This window comes from Felis catus, chromosome B3, assembly GCF_018350175.1.
Source record: "Felis catus isolate Fca126 chromosome B3, F.catus_Fca126_mat1.0, whole genome shotgun sequence".
NCBI classification, from domain to species: domain Eukaryota; kingdom Metazoa; phylum Chordata; class Mammalia; order Carnivora; family Felidae; genus Felis; species Felis catus.
The window spans coordinates 48668999-48683443 of NC_058373.1; the positions used below are offsets into that span (position 1 = coordinate 48668999).

The 14445-nt window shown below is 39.7% G+C and overlaps 1 protein-coding gene across 6 annotated transcripts in view; it reads left to right on the plus strand.

The window, feature by feature from the left end:
* NEDD4 (NEDD4 E3 ubiquitin protein ligase) overlaps nt 1-12217 on the plus strand; it is a 139071-nt gene extending 126854 nt beyond the window's left edge. For all 6 annotated transcript variants that reach the window (XM_004001640.6, XM_019832379.3, XM_045059280.1 and 3 more), the window contains 8 exons: nt 1319-1414; nt 1748-1821; nt 2129-2189; nt 5198-5257; nt 5340-5447; nt 6065-6161; nt 9510-9582; nt 10092-12217. In XM_004001640.6, coding sequence (XP_004001689.1) covers nt 1319-1414; nt 1748-1821; nt 2129-2189; nt 5198-5257; nt 5340-5447; nt 6065-6161; nt 9510-9582; nt 10092-10194 — 672 coding nt within the window. In that variant the 3' untranslated portion in view covers nt 10195-12217. The remainder of the gene's footprint in view (nt 1-1318; nt 1415-1747; nt 1822-2128; nt 2190-5197; nt 5258-5339; nt 5448-6064; nt 6162-9509; nt 9583-10091) is intronic.
* The last annotated feature ends 2228 nt before the right edge of the window (nt 12218-14445 follow it).

The following is a 14445-nucleotide window of genomic DNA, read 5'->3' on the forward strand; positions in this document are numbered from 1 at the left end:
TTTCTAACACATAATAAAAGTTTAAAAATTTTACAGTGGACAGGGGCACCTGGGTGGCTCAACTGGTTGAGCATCTGACTTCGGCTCAGGTCATGATTTCATGTTTCCTGAGTTCGAGCCCCACATCAGGCTCACTGCTGTCAGCTCAGAGCCTGCTTGATATCCTCTGTCCCCTCTCTCTCCCCTTCCCCCACTTAAGCGCTCTCGCTCTCTCTCTCTCTCAAAATAAATATTTAAAAAAATTTTTATAGTGGACATATGTGCTCCACCGCCAAGATTCCATACTTGGCTTATTTTATTACACATCTGTCCATCAGTTCACCCATGTGTCCATCAATCCATCTTTTTTTGTTTTTTGATGCATTTCAAATAATGTTACAATATCAGTAACTTCTCCCTAATTACTTCAATGTGCTATATACAACAAGTTTATGTATTTCTTGCATCAACATTTGAATTGTGATCTTTTATGATACATGGCGTATGTTTTCAAAATGGCAGTCCTTGTGGTTAGGCCACTATAAAGAAATGGAAACCTAAGGATTAAAGCCCTGACTATAGCCTTGCTACCTGTACTGAATAGCCTCATATACTGTGTGTACACACGGATTCCAAGATCTCTTCTTGGGTACCAAGTACATTTTTGATTCCTTTCTTAGGATACCTTATCAAGGTGGATGGTGTAATTCCTTATGACTCATAAGATTTTGGTTATTTGAGTTGTCTAATTGAGGTTCTGTATTTAATTTGAAGTTTTTCTTTAACTTGGGCCGGGTATACATAACAACTTGCTCATAGCTTCTTAAACAGACTCTCAATTGGCCATATGAGAAAGGTGCTAAGTGCTCCTGGGTATCCATGGAAGTTAGTATTCATCAGAAAACCATTTTATTTGACGCTTCAACTCGATAATAAAATCTGTACCTCTGCTGCTGCTACATAGAAATAGATTTTCAAACTTTCAAACTGGGCATCACTCAGAGGCGCCTGGATGGCTCAGTCGGTTAAGCGTCTGACTCTCGATTTTGGCTCAGGTCATGATCTCATGGTTTGTGAGTTTGAGCCCTGCATTGGGCTCTATGCTGACAGTGCAGAGGTTGCTTGGGATTCTCTCTCCCTCCCTCTCTCTGCCCCTCTCCGCTCATGCTCTCTCTCTCTCTAGTTACTGCATTCATTTATAACACGTATGTATAGGAAAAGATGTCCTACTGACTTTTCATCTTTTGTCCAAGTATTCAGATCCTCGGCATACTTTGTTTCCAGGTTCATGGGTTTTCTTGTTATGTACAAATTTTAAATATGCAATTTCCTCATCTAGGATAGTGAATATTACAATTCACTAAGATGGATTCTTGAAAATGATCCAACAGAACTGGACCTCAGGTTTGTCATAGATGAAGAACTTTTTGGACAGGTTTGTAAATTTTGATTAATTAAAATGGTACATAAATTTTGAAACAAATGTTATAACTCAAGTTTAGAAGTTAAATAATTCATATTCTCAACACATTTCTGTGCTCTGTTTTTAAATTTATTTTCCAGTAACAAAAGCTGTCTCAGCAAGAATTTCTGCTTTCTTTGACATTTGACTCATTCCATGTTTATTTTAGTAAAACTAATATTTTAAGTTTTCTTAGCTTGTGAATGGATTTAATTTAAAACACTGTGTTTCTGGTATAACTATGATATGTATATTTTATTTTTTTTTCACTAAAATAACATATCAAGATATCATGCTTAATTTCAGACACATCAACATGAGTTGAAAATTGGTGGATCAGAAATCGTTGTCACCAACAAGAACAAAAAGGAATATATTTAGTAAGTATTTTGTTAGTAAGTATTTTATTATATTTAGTAAATACTTTACTGGAAATAACTTTGTAGTTCTTTGTGGGAAGACCTTTTGTATCTTCTTTCTCTTTCTTCCTTCATCACCAGAGTCTCAGTGTTCTTTTTTCTCTTTCTATTACATTGCCATATTATCCACTCATAATCACTTTTTTGCCTTGGGCTTACCTAGCCTTTAGTTAGTTAGTTAGTTAGTTAGTTTCCAGATGGAATAAATATACCTTAAATTTTTTCCTTGGTTCATGTGAAAAAAATGAAATGTTTTGTTTCTTTTTAGTCTTGTAATACAGTGGCGATTTGTAAACCGAATCCAGAAGCAAATGGCTGCTTTTAAAGAGGTATTCATTTACTTTCGTTTGTTCTTCTGTAATTCTAAAGTAAAATTCAGGAGTTTCAAGTATTGGGGCCCACCATGTCTGGGAAGAATTAATTAATAGATGACTGACTTTTAAAAACAATTTTCATTGTATTTTTATATTAAAAATATTAAAATGAACAGATGTTCACTGTTAAAACTCAGTCATTCAAGAAGTCCATACAGTTAACATTGACAGTCCCCCTTCATGTCAGTCTCCACTTCTCATATTTCCCAGTAATGACTGCTGCATCTTAAGCAATCTTAGGTGAATAAGAGTCAAGAGTGGGGAGTAGGGAGGGGCACCTGGGTGACTCAGTCAGTTAAGCGTCTGACTTCAGCTCAGGTCGGGATCTCATGGTTTTTGAGTTCGAGCCCCACATCAGGCTCTGCAGTGACAGCATGGAGCCTGCTTTGGATCTTCCCTCTCTCTCTCTCTCTTGGCTCCTCCCCTGCTCGCACTCTCTCTCTCTCAAACATTAAAAAAAAAAAAAAAAAAAAAGACTGCTGTAGGGATAGTGGAATATGCCACCTGTTTTCCTACACGGGATCACACTATACATGTTGGTTTGTGACTTGCTTTCTTCTCTTATCAAATATTTATTGGAGATCCTTACATGTCAAGATGCATAACTACCCTTCCTTGTGCTTGGGGCTGCATTTTATTCATAATGTAAATTCGTAAGTTATTTAAACTTCCCCCATTGGTGGACATTTAGGCTATTGTCAGTGCACTCATTTCTTAAACTAACTTAAAATCTTCTGTTACATATTCATCAAGTACTTTTTTAATTTATTCACTATCGAGCACTCACTATGTGTGTGGTGCTGCACAAGGCAGAAAGACATAGGTCCTGCTTTAGGGGGCAGCGCATCTGGAGTGAAGTGGACAGAGGCAAGCCTGGAGTGCTTGGTAAGCACAGGGGAGAGCTGGAAAAGGGAAAGAGGAGGTGCAGGAAGGGATACGGAATGCCTAGAGGACCTGGCCAGCCGCACAGAAGAAGGCAATGCAGTTCTAAACACAACGAATGGCACATGTAGTCTGGCAATAAGACAGACTGTGCACATGTTAGAGAAAATGCCAGCAATTCAAACACTGTTGAGGTGATGCAGGAGGTAGAACTAAGCTGGAGAGCTGAGCAATAGCAGGTTATGAAGGGTCTCTTTGCTAAACTGAAAACAGATGGAATTTGGGGTTTTTGTGGAAGGCGAATGAGGGGAAGGAAGGTGGCATTAAAGGCTGTTCTCCAGTAAAACAGCAGGATTCAATTTACATTTTAGACCATTCTGGAAGTGGTGGGTAGTGAGTTAGAGATGGGTAAGACTAGCAGCAGGGCCAGATGGGAAGGTCCTACGGGGATCCAGGTGAGACAAAGGAAGGCAGGAGCTAAGGTGCTGTGGTAAGATAGCCGTGTGTGTATTTGAATGGCATTCCAAAGGGACAACTGCAGCTTAGTGTGCTTTAAAGGATGGAGGTCTGGGGGGCAGCATGGATTTGGGAATCATCTGTTTATGTGCACTGGAGCTGTGGACTAGGTAAGGCGGGAAATTGGAAAGAATGGTAAGAACAGCGAAAGTAGATGGCCACCGTGGAGATGTGGGAACACCAACATTGAAGGAATGAGCAGTAGAAAAGGAGACTTCGGAGCACCTGGGTAGCTCAGTCAGTTAAGCATCAGACTCTTGATTTCAGCTCAGGTCATGATCAAGCCCCAGCTCTGTCAACACAAAGCCTTCTTGGGATTCTCTCTCTCCCTTCTCTATACCCCTCTCCTGTTTACACGCTCTCTCACCCTCTCTCTCTCTCTCAGAATAAATAAACTTAAAAACACACACACAGCAATATCTGGGTCATAACCCTGGACCTGGAAACTAATTCAGTTGGACCAGACATTGCTTTAAGAAAAAGAAAAAGGAAAGGAAACTTGGAAGGAAATTAGCAAATGCAGACAGAGGCACAAGAGAAAAACCACCAACAGCAGGCAAAGTTTCAAGAACAGAGGTGTGTTCGACAATATCATAGTGTGGATAAGTCAAATAAGATACAGAACTAGAAAGTGTTTATCAGAGTTAGCCCCAGAGCTGTCTTTGACTCTTTACAGCAGAGCTTCAGGGAAGCAGTGGCGGGCAGGTCAGGTAGCAGTGGGTGGAGGCAGGGACAAGGGTGAGCGGGTGGGTTCAGTAATGTTTAATAACTTGGCAGTAAGGAGAAGAAAGACGGGTTTGCTTTTTTGTTGTGTTTTTAAGGTAGATAGGCTTAAATAAATGTAAATGCATGAGGAGTGAAATAATAAAGGGAAGGAGGTTTAGTGAAATGAGCCCCTTGGGGAAGCAAATAAAGCACAGAGAGAAAGCAGTACCCATCTCCACTGCAGTGAGAAGGGGGCCAGAATGGATTTCGGTCTGGTTCATACGTGGGAATGCAGAAGGCTGAGGGAATTCCATAAGCACCTCTATGTTCTCTTTCAAATAAAAATTATCTGCTGTAAAGAAGGGATGGAAGAGAAGGAAGCAGCTTGGGAAATGTGGGGACGTTTCACAACAGCCGTTTTGAGGAATCAGTGAGAGAGAACAGACTGTGGACACATACATTTTCTTTTTTTTTTTAATTTTTTTTTCAACGTTTATATATTTTTGGGACAGAGAGAGACAGAGCATGAACGGGGGAGGGGCAGAGAGAGAGGGAGACACAGAATCGGGAACAGGCTCCAGGCTCTGAGCCATCAGCCCAGAGCCTGACGCGGGGCTCGAACTCCTGGACCGCGAGATCGTGACCTGGCTGAAGTCGGACGCTTAACCGACTACGCCACCCAGGCGCCCCGTACATTTTCTTGCCAGTATTGAAATCTTGGTTAACTTAAGAAGCCATGGGTGGGTAGTGGTAGGGATCTCTGTGGATGTGGGATTTCTCCAGTAACAGCCCAGAAGCTGAAGTTTAAGAATGAGGATCGACTCTGCTAACCAGTTTTTTAAATACATTTTTTCTACTAGGGATTTTTTGAACTAATACCACAGGATCTCATCAAAATTTTCGATGAAAACGAACTAGAGGTAAGAAATATTCTTACTTTAAAAGAGGATTTTTATACTCATTATTTTTCTTGTCTACAGTTTGACTTTTCTTATTATGTAGCTTCTTATGTGTGGATTGGGAGATGTCGATGTGAATGACTGGAGAGAACACACAAAGTATAAAAATGGCTACAGTGTGAACCATCAAGTGATACAGTGGTTTTGGAAGGTAATTGAAAGCTTCTGTTTCCATAAATTACTTTTCAATAGATTCAATCATGTGTAACCATACTAGTGGATTACACATAGATAACATCGATGATGTTGTTTGGTATACATCTACCTTCTGGGTGTAGTTCCAACCTCCATACGTATTTATAGATAAGTAAGTGTTCAGAATGTAGTAAATGGCAGTAACAGCTGCAATGAGTGCTTAGTTCCTTATTAACTTAGAAACTGTTAGAGAGCACTTGTAATAACCTACAGTGTATTCTCTGGGACTCCTGCATGGCTCCTTTAAATGTGATTTTCCATCTAATAGACAAATGTGTATGCAACTCAATAATATCAGTAAATGTAATTTTTAAAAAGCCATGACTCACATCCAAGAAGATATTTTTGTCACTTCATTAGAAGACTGTGATCTCATTCTAAAGAGGTACCATGTAGCTTTGGAAGTGAAGTTTTAGAAACTTTATAGTCACCCATAAACATAAATGTAACTAACAGAAAGGTGTACATTTAATAACTGATCATGAATACCAAAAATTCTGACAGCATTCTTCGGGATAGTTGTGTTACTTTTGTTCCAGTGATATTCCTAAATGCTGTTTTTATCTTACTCAGGCTGTTCTAATGATGGACTCAGAGAAAAGAATCCGATTACTCCAGTTTGTCACTGGCACATCTCGTGTGCCTATGAACGGGTTTGCGGAACTATATGGTAAGGATTTTCCATAGATCACTTAAAAATGGAGTGATGCCATTTGCCTTTTCATTGCTGATTAGTTGTCAGGCTTCTATCATTTATACAAACATTTAGCTTAGTAAAAAGAATTAAGATCCTTAGATGATTTAATCAGACACACTGAAGTACGCCAGAAGATACGCACACCTTCTAATCAGATACCAAAGGAAAAAGCATACAATGACTCGAGTTACTTTCTACTTTTGAGTTTTATTTTATATTTTTAAAGTTTATTTATTTATTTGGAGGCGGGGAGAGACAGAAAGAGAGAGAGGGAGAAAGAGAATCCCAAGCAGGCTCGAACTCACGAACCATCAAATCATGACCTGAGTCAAAACCAAAAGTTGGACACTTAACCGACTGAGCTACCCAGGTGCCCCTCCAACCTTGAATTTTAAATTTGATTCCCACTGTATGTTCCATCACATAAAAAGCATTGTCTGTAGGGTGATAATTTAGGGCAACATGTAATGTCCCACAGAATGTTAGTAAGTGTACAAAAAAAACAAAGAGGGAAATACATTTGAGGGAAATACTAGACTAAACAAAGTTGAGTAGATTTCTTTGGGACTCGTTCAGAATATTTACTATGAAACAAAGGGGTTTCCAAAATGTATTTGATCGTGGAATCCATGTGTATGTGCATTAGCATGTGTGATGTGCGTGGTTGTATGTTGTGCCTGCCTCTGTGTGTGTGTGTGTGTGTGTGTGTGTGTGTGGTGCATGTATATGTGGTAGTGATTAGAGGGTAGAGAATCTCATGAAACTACTATTCCTCAGCTTTGTAGGAAATGGCAGGACTGGTGACAAGACTGCACATATCTTTCATATTCAAAATAGTTACTATAAAGTGAAATTCTGCAGATCCATCAAACTGTTTTCCAGTTGATATATCTCATAGCACTAGAGGTGTGTTTTGTAAAAATAACTACTGGGGCACCTGGGTGGCCGAGTCGGTTGAGCATCCAACTTTCAATTTCAGCTCAGGTCATGATCTCACTGTTCATGGGTTCAAGCCCCATGTCAGGGTCTGTGCTGACAATGCAGAGCCTGCTTGGGATTCTTTCTCTCCACTCTCTCTGCCCCTCCCCCCACCACTCTCCTCTCTCTCTCTCAAAAATAAATAAACATTTAAAAACCCAACTGTTTCTGATGTAGATCACCTTTTCTCAAATCAATGAATATCTGTTTATTGGAATGACATTTACTTGCTCTTAAAGATTTTAAGAAGAATATCTTTCAGAGAAGGTATAGCTCAGATAGAGTCCCACTCAGAGCAACAATGAAGTTTAGCATTGTTCTGGGAATGACAAGTCAGAACTGCTGCGTCAGTAGTTACTGAGCTGAATTTTTCATGCAAAGAGAAAGCTGTCACTGTCTGATGGGATCACTAACCCCCAGCCCTGTCGGTCTCCTCCTCAGCAAACCTGGTCTCCTTAAGCTTCACGTATATTTGTTTGCAGAACCTGTTAAGCACGTGCCACTTCCCCACCTAGAGCTACCGCGCACCCTGAGAAGAATGGGGCTCTGCCCTAACCAGTACGCCCCTTCCTTGCCTAGTTAGATATCTTTGCATTTGTCTTTGCAGTGATTTCCCGTGACTTCGCTTCCTTTCTCTTCTCTTACACTTTAGCCAATTACAGTAGGGAAAGATCAAGGCAGGACAAACACCTGCTTCCATGTCTAGCTCCACATCCCTCTTTTAGGCAGTCCAGGCCTACAGCCATCCACTGATTTCATGAATTGTTTGGAATTTGGGGAAAATATCCCACACATGGAGCCAGAGATGGTTGATTAGAATATAACACAAATTCTTATGCACTTTCAGAAAGAAGTAGCAGTTGCTTCAAAATGTTAATATTATAATGCACTATCATCTAGCCAATTAAAAGTGTGTAAGGTGTATATCAGTTGACTTAGAGGAAATTTTTTTTTTCAACGTTTATTTATTTTTGGGACAGAGAGAGACAGAGCATGAACGGGGGAGGGGCAGAGAGAGAGGGAGACACAGAATCAGAAACAGGCTCCAGGCTCTGAGCCATCAGCCCAGAGCCTGACGCGGGGCTCGAACCCACGGACCGCGAGATCGTGACCTGGCTGAAGTCGGACGCTTAACCGACTGCGCCACCCAGGCGCCCCTAGAGGAAATTTTTGCAATGGATTGTTAAGGTGAGAGAATCAAGAGGCAGGGAAATATATATGATTCTGTGTTATGGAAAACAATGACTAAAGTACTGACATTTTAACTGTGAACATAATTGTGATGTATGGTGTGTATAAAGCAATACTTTTTGAGAAAACTAATATTGAAAATAGCCAATATTTTTAGTACTGCTTCTGGCAATTACACTCACACACATAATTGGGTAGATTATAAGATATGGGGAAAAGTAGGGAAGGTTTTACATGAGTTATTAACACTGATTACCTGGGTGGTGGGAGGATGCTGAGAATTGGGGAAAGGAAGAGCTAAGTGAAAACTTCAAAGAAAAAAAAATTTCTGAAAGGGTCCATGATAAAACAAAAATGTAGCATGGATAACATGATCACATGCAAACAAAATTCCACATGTATGCACATGCACAAAACGATTCATGATCTAATGTTTACTCAGATTTAATAGTGGAATTTGAGGTGATTTTTATACCCTTCATTATATTTTTCTCTATTGCTTCAATTTTCTTGCAGTGAGATTATATAATCAAAAAAAAATAAAGCTTTTTTTAGTGGGACTGAAAAAAGAAAGAAAATAACTCATTTTCTCTTTGTACCTATGAAGGAGGTGGTATATGGAAACACAGAGCTAGAAAACAGCAAAAATATCACCAGATATACTACCTAGAGGCAGAGAGACATCGTGGCCATAGACGAGCTGATGGAGGGGAATCTTTATCTCGTATCTGGACGATGAAGCCATCAAGTATAGGAGAGCCTTCATTTCTTACGAGTTTAAAGAAACCCGATTAGTTCTCTGCATGTTTAAGTTCTGCATTGGAAAACTGAGTTGTGAAATTCTAGGGATTCCTATAAAGAATAAATGAAACTAGGGGTGCCTGAGTGGCTCAGTTGGTTAAGCGTCCAACTTCAGCTCAAGTCATGATCTCACGGTTCTTGAGTTCGAGCCCCGCATCAGGCTGTGTGCTGACAGCTCAGAGCCTGGAGCCTGCTTCGGATTCTGTGTTACCCCTCTCTCTGCCCCTCCCCCATTCTCTCTCTCTCTCTCTCTCTCTCTCTCTCAAAAATAAATAAATAAATAAATAAATAAATAAATAAATAAATAAATAAGAGAATGAGTGAAACCAGAGCAACCCTTCTTCCTTACAGGCTCAAATGGACCACAGTCATTTACAGTTGAACAGTGGGGTACCCCTGAAAAGCTGCCAAGAGCCCATACATGGTAAGTGGTTTCTTAAACACTTAGAGAATGAGTTTTCTGAGAGTAAAGCTCCCGTGACAGATAGTCTAGGTACAGAAGGTCTAGTCGCTCTGTGCTGCAGCAGCAGCAGCAGCAGCAATGGAGGAAGCAGAAACACCAACCCAGGAACAGGTGTATCTTTGCCAGGTAGGCCTGGGCTTGAAGTCCAGGTAGGTGAACATTGGAGAGGCTGGTCTCAGCTGTTGACCATATATTGCCTCCCTTGCATGAAGGATGGGCCATCCCAAGAGAAGCTGGAACATTCCCTTTTGGAGATGAAAGTAGCAGATGAACCCAGACATTTGGAAGTCAAGGTGGTTTTGACAGGACACGACCAAGAATTCATGGGATGAGTCCACAGCTACAGTCCAGTCCTGTATCTTCCTTCTCCCCAGTGATAAAACGTCTTCCAGCATTGTTGAGCATGTCATGAGTAGCACCATTACTATTGGTCTGTCAGTGTGGTAACCAGTCCCTCTCTGTTCTTTCAGCTTTAATCGCTTGGACTTGCCACCCTATGAATCATTTGAAGAATTATGGGATAAACTTCAGATGGCAATTGAGAACACTCAGGGTTTTGATGGTGTTGATTAGATTCCAAATAACAATCTGGAGTGTTTCACTGCCTCTTTTGTATAAGCAAAATCTTGACTTATGGTTTTCCAGGGAACTACTAAACCTTGGCCATTGTTTCTTCCCAGAGAGTGGGGAAAAATCACATAAAAGCATACGAAAAAATAGTATGACAGCCTTACCATTATTTCATTCACTCTTAAATAATGTGTTGCATTTACACAGCTGTTTCTCTCTGTCTTTAGAGTTCACACTCTAGGATATAAGTCCTGTGTGCCTGAAATAGTGAGTTCTGTCCTTAACATTTACCTCTTTTACAGTATTGGCCAGGCAGTTGTTTCTTAAACTACTGAAATGATAACTGTGAAATATTTGTGATAAGTGTCATGTGTGAAAAGTGTGATGCTTTTTGAGAAGGAAAACTGAAATTTGGAAGAGAACACTTTACAATGGAGTAAACTGCAATATACTTAGTGCTGCCTGCAGCTCTTTATTATTTTGTAGACCTTCCTGCCGCACCTTAGCACCCAGATTTTTGGAAAACCCTTGGGAAGTGTGTTACCTATACTTTTAGTCAACTGACTCACTTGCAAAAAACAAAAAAATGTTTGCTTCTTTATTTTAAAAGTATTTGGCTTTTGTTAACATGTAGCTTTACTAAACAAGGTGGTTTGTAAGATATGTGAAGCAAGTTCAAATTTGCAGAGCGTGAAGAGTATTAACTCCGTCGCCTTGCCTGTATATCCTCATGGTTCATCAGCATGGTTATCACTCCTTCGCGTTTAAGGGAAAAGAATTCCTTCTTCGAACATTAAACGAAAGCTCCACAGAGCAGTATTTCTAAGTATGCCTTGAAGAACTAAGTTAAGTGTATAGTACTTTTCTAGTCATTCTTTACACTTGCACAATTACGTAGTAAATCTATGTTTACAGGGTTTATTATGTTTACAGACTAAGCTAATTTCTATAGTTGCATTTTTATATTTTTAGTATTTCACTTTAGTCAAAAAAACAAATAATTTGTTAAAAATAACCAAAGAATAGTCATGATGCACAATTTGTATTAAATTTATTACCATATTTCTTATGCTTTTTAAAAATACTGTTTACTATGAAAATGATAACGTTTTACTCTAAATGCAAAACTCTTTAGGAAAAATGCTACAAGTAGGATCCTACTTTAACCAAATTGAAGTACGTAGACATCACGTGCATGCATTCAACAAATGTGTTACTGCATGCCTGCTGTGTGCTTGGCACTGTGCCAGGCCCTGGGGGTCAGGGCGGAGAACCTCAAAGATATCTAGCTCAGTCCTCACCTCAAGGAACTTATAGATGTGTAAATGAATTTTTAAACAATCAAAAGAGGGGTGAGAAGCAAAAGGCAAAAGGGAAAGTGTCCCAGGGCACCTGCAAAGATAAAGTGTGCCAAGACTGTATTTATATGTTTCATACGTATATTAGATTATACAGAAAACGCTCTTGCAGAAAGTTCAACCTATTTCTCAATATGGTGTCTTGGTCATTTAGGAATAATTGTAAATATATGTTATGAATCTTCTTAAATACATATATATACTCCAAGAGTTGTAAAAGAGTGCTGCTGGCTATTGGTTTCAATTGGACAACACAATAGGTACAAGTGTGACAGTAGCCAACCCACTTGCCAAATGCCTCTAGATCAGTGCACCCTGCGTTTTGTCTTCACCTGAGTTAACCAGCGTTCAGGCAAGACTACCAGATATAGTGCGAGTTTTATCACTTAACAACTGTTTAAACTGAAGCAACTTACTTAACATCTCTGGGCTCCTGTTCTTTCATCCATCAAAAGAGAACAATCACACCCACCCTCATTGCCATGGAAGACTGTTGTGAGTTCCAGAGAGCTGTTTTGTAAAGTCTGATACAATCAGAAGATGCTTTGTGCTTTGTGCTGACCATCAGATTTTGTCAAATCAGGTGTGCACGCTAGCTACACTCCCAAAGAAGAACCTCTTCATTTAAAAATAAAATGTCTGCTAATAAACAAAGAAGTAGGAACATCTCTGATAGTGTGTGTATATATGTTTATCTGTACATGGATCTTACCATCAGAATTCATTTTCTCCACATCAGCAAAATAATATTAATATGGGCCAATGCATTTTGAAATGTCCTCCTTACAGAGACCTTAATGTGAAAACTATTTTTGTTAAAACAGGATTTTACCACATGGTTGTTTAAATATCATTTCTGTGAAATATCATAGCAGATAGGAGCTTGAGAAAATACAAAGCGTGCTTTTCATCTGACTGATAATTCACTTGGATGATCCTGTAACTCCCATAAAGTGTTAATGACTCCCAAGGTGTCAATGAGACCAGACACTCCACCAGCTCCCAGCCACAGACCGTCTTCCCTTTCGTCTCCAGGTGTGGATTGATGGTCTGGAAGGAACTTGTATCAAGTGACACAGCCTCTTATCCCAGAAAGAAAAGTGTCTCAAATGCAATCTACAGCTGGAGAGTAAATAGGGTCATTTTCATAAAGCAAGGATGTTCTATTTTTCTAGAAATTATAAGCACATAATGTTAGCCTATATTTTCTCTGTAATCAAACTTTAACATAGACATAAAATTGTAATACAAATGTGTTTCATCCTAACTCAAATTTAAAATGGTATTTGTTTTCATTTTTTTATTTATAATGCTGAAATTATTCCACATAATTATCAAGTTAAACACAATTCGTTTTGATTATAAGCCATTTAGCATTGTTTTAAAAATTCTTCTCATATGGTAAATATATATCAAGATTAATGTATCAAATTTATTGCATAAAGTATAAAATCATTTTTAAAAATCTCGATGCCACAAATAAAGTTCTATTCTAATAAAAACAAAAACTGTGATTCATTCTTAAATAGAAATGTCTCCAAGCCAGTATTCTGGGTCATATCTTCTGGTCTAGTCCTTTGCAGTACATATGGAATTCTCAAGAGCATCTTGAATTTGTATCTGATGGATTGGCATGATTATTAATTCATAACCGCAGATAATTTCCGCTTTACAAACAGGTCATTTTCCAAAAGTCTGGTTGTTAGTGAATGATCCAGAAGATAATATAATAACAAACTTACAAATGGACTGGATTCAGACAGGGTATTGCCCATTCAAGAAGCCAGCTTGTAACCGAACCATTATTTATAACCTTGTTTCCATGAAAGCAGGAGTTCAAGTATTAATTCAGAACCAAGTATCTTTTTCTCCTTCCTCTAGGCACCTGGAAGTTTCCCAGTTAGAAGGGAATCCCAAACTAATTCAAGCCAGCCCTGGGAACATACTGTTCCAGCCCCCTATTTGTGTGAAAATTCAGACTGTAGCTTTTAATCCTTGGGAGTCAGGCCACTGCCCTCTCCACTTCTGCCCCTTCAGGGCTAACCAGCTCGTCCTCAGTGAGCCCACACCACGCCTCCCTGTACAGGAAACCTTTGTTTTGCAGTCCATCAGGGGCAGACACATTCCTCTTATGAAGGACATTAAACTGAGTGTTGGAATCTCAGGGCCTCACTATGAATAAAGGGCTCCAGGAGATTTGTGTGTATTTTTCTTGAAAGGTAAAGATTAACACTAACTTAGCTGCCTGTTTGGTTCTTCCAGTCCGCCTTTGCAGCCATCCTATGTAGGCTCTCCATCCTACACCAGTGTTTCATCTCAAGTACACACGTCTGATCGGGTTACTCTGCCAAACAACCTCTGAAGGCTCCCCAAAACTGGAAGAATGAAGCACACCCCGTTGGCACAAAATGCAGGCTGATCTCCGCTTCGTGTAAGAGAGTTCCACCTTCCCTCACAACCCACTCAGGCCTGTGTTGCCCCCAAACCAGGCCTCTCTCCAGCCCCTAATTACTGCAGCCTCCTCGCTGCTTGCTCTCCTGGCGTGCTTTCACCCCTCGTGTCCACTTGAGAATCACCCCCTTTAGACCAGTGGAAAGGTGCTGTGGCCTCAGCATTTGATATATGCTAGCATGAATGGCTCTGTATTGCAATGCTTTGTTTTTACATAATTCTCTCCTACAAACTTTTGGGCAGCTTGAGGACAGAGATGATCTGGTATACATCTTTTTAATATGTGCATTTCCCCAAACAAATATTTGATGAATATTACAATCTGAAAAATGCTACAGCCCCCATGTATGGAGCCCCTCCAGTATCCATCCCTGGCACTGTGTGATAAAGTGCAGGAAGCTCTGTATTGAGGGGGACACTGGGAACTATACAAATACACATCCAG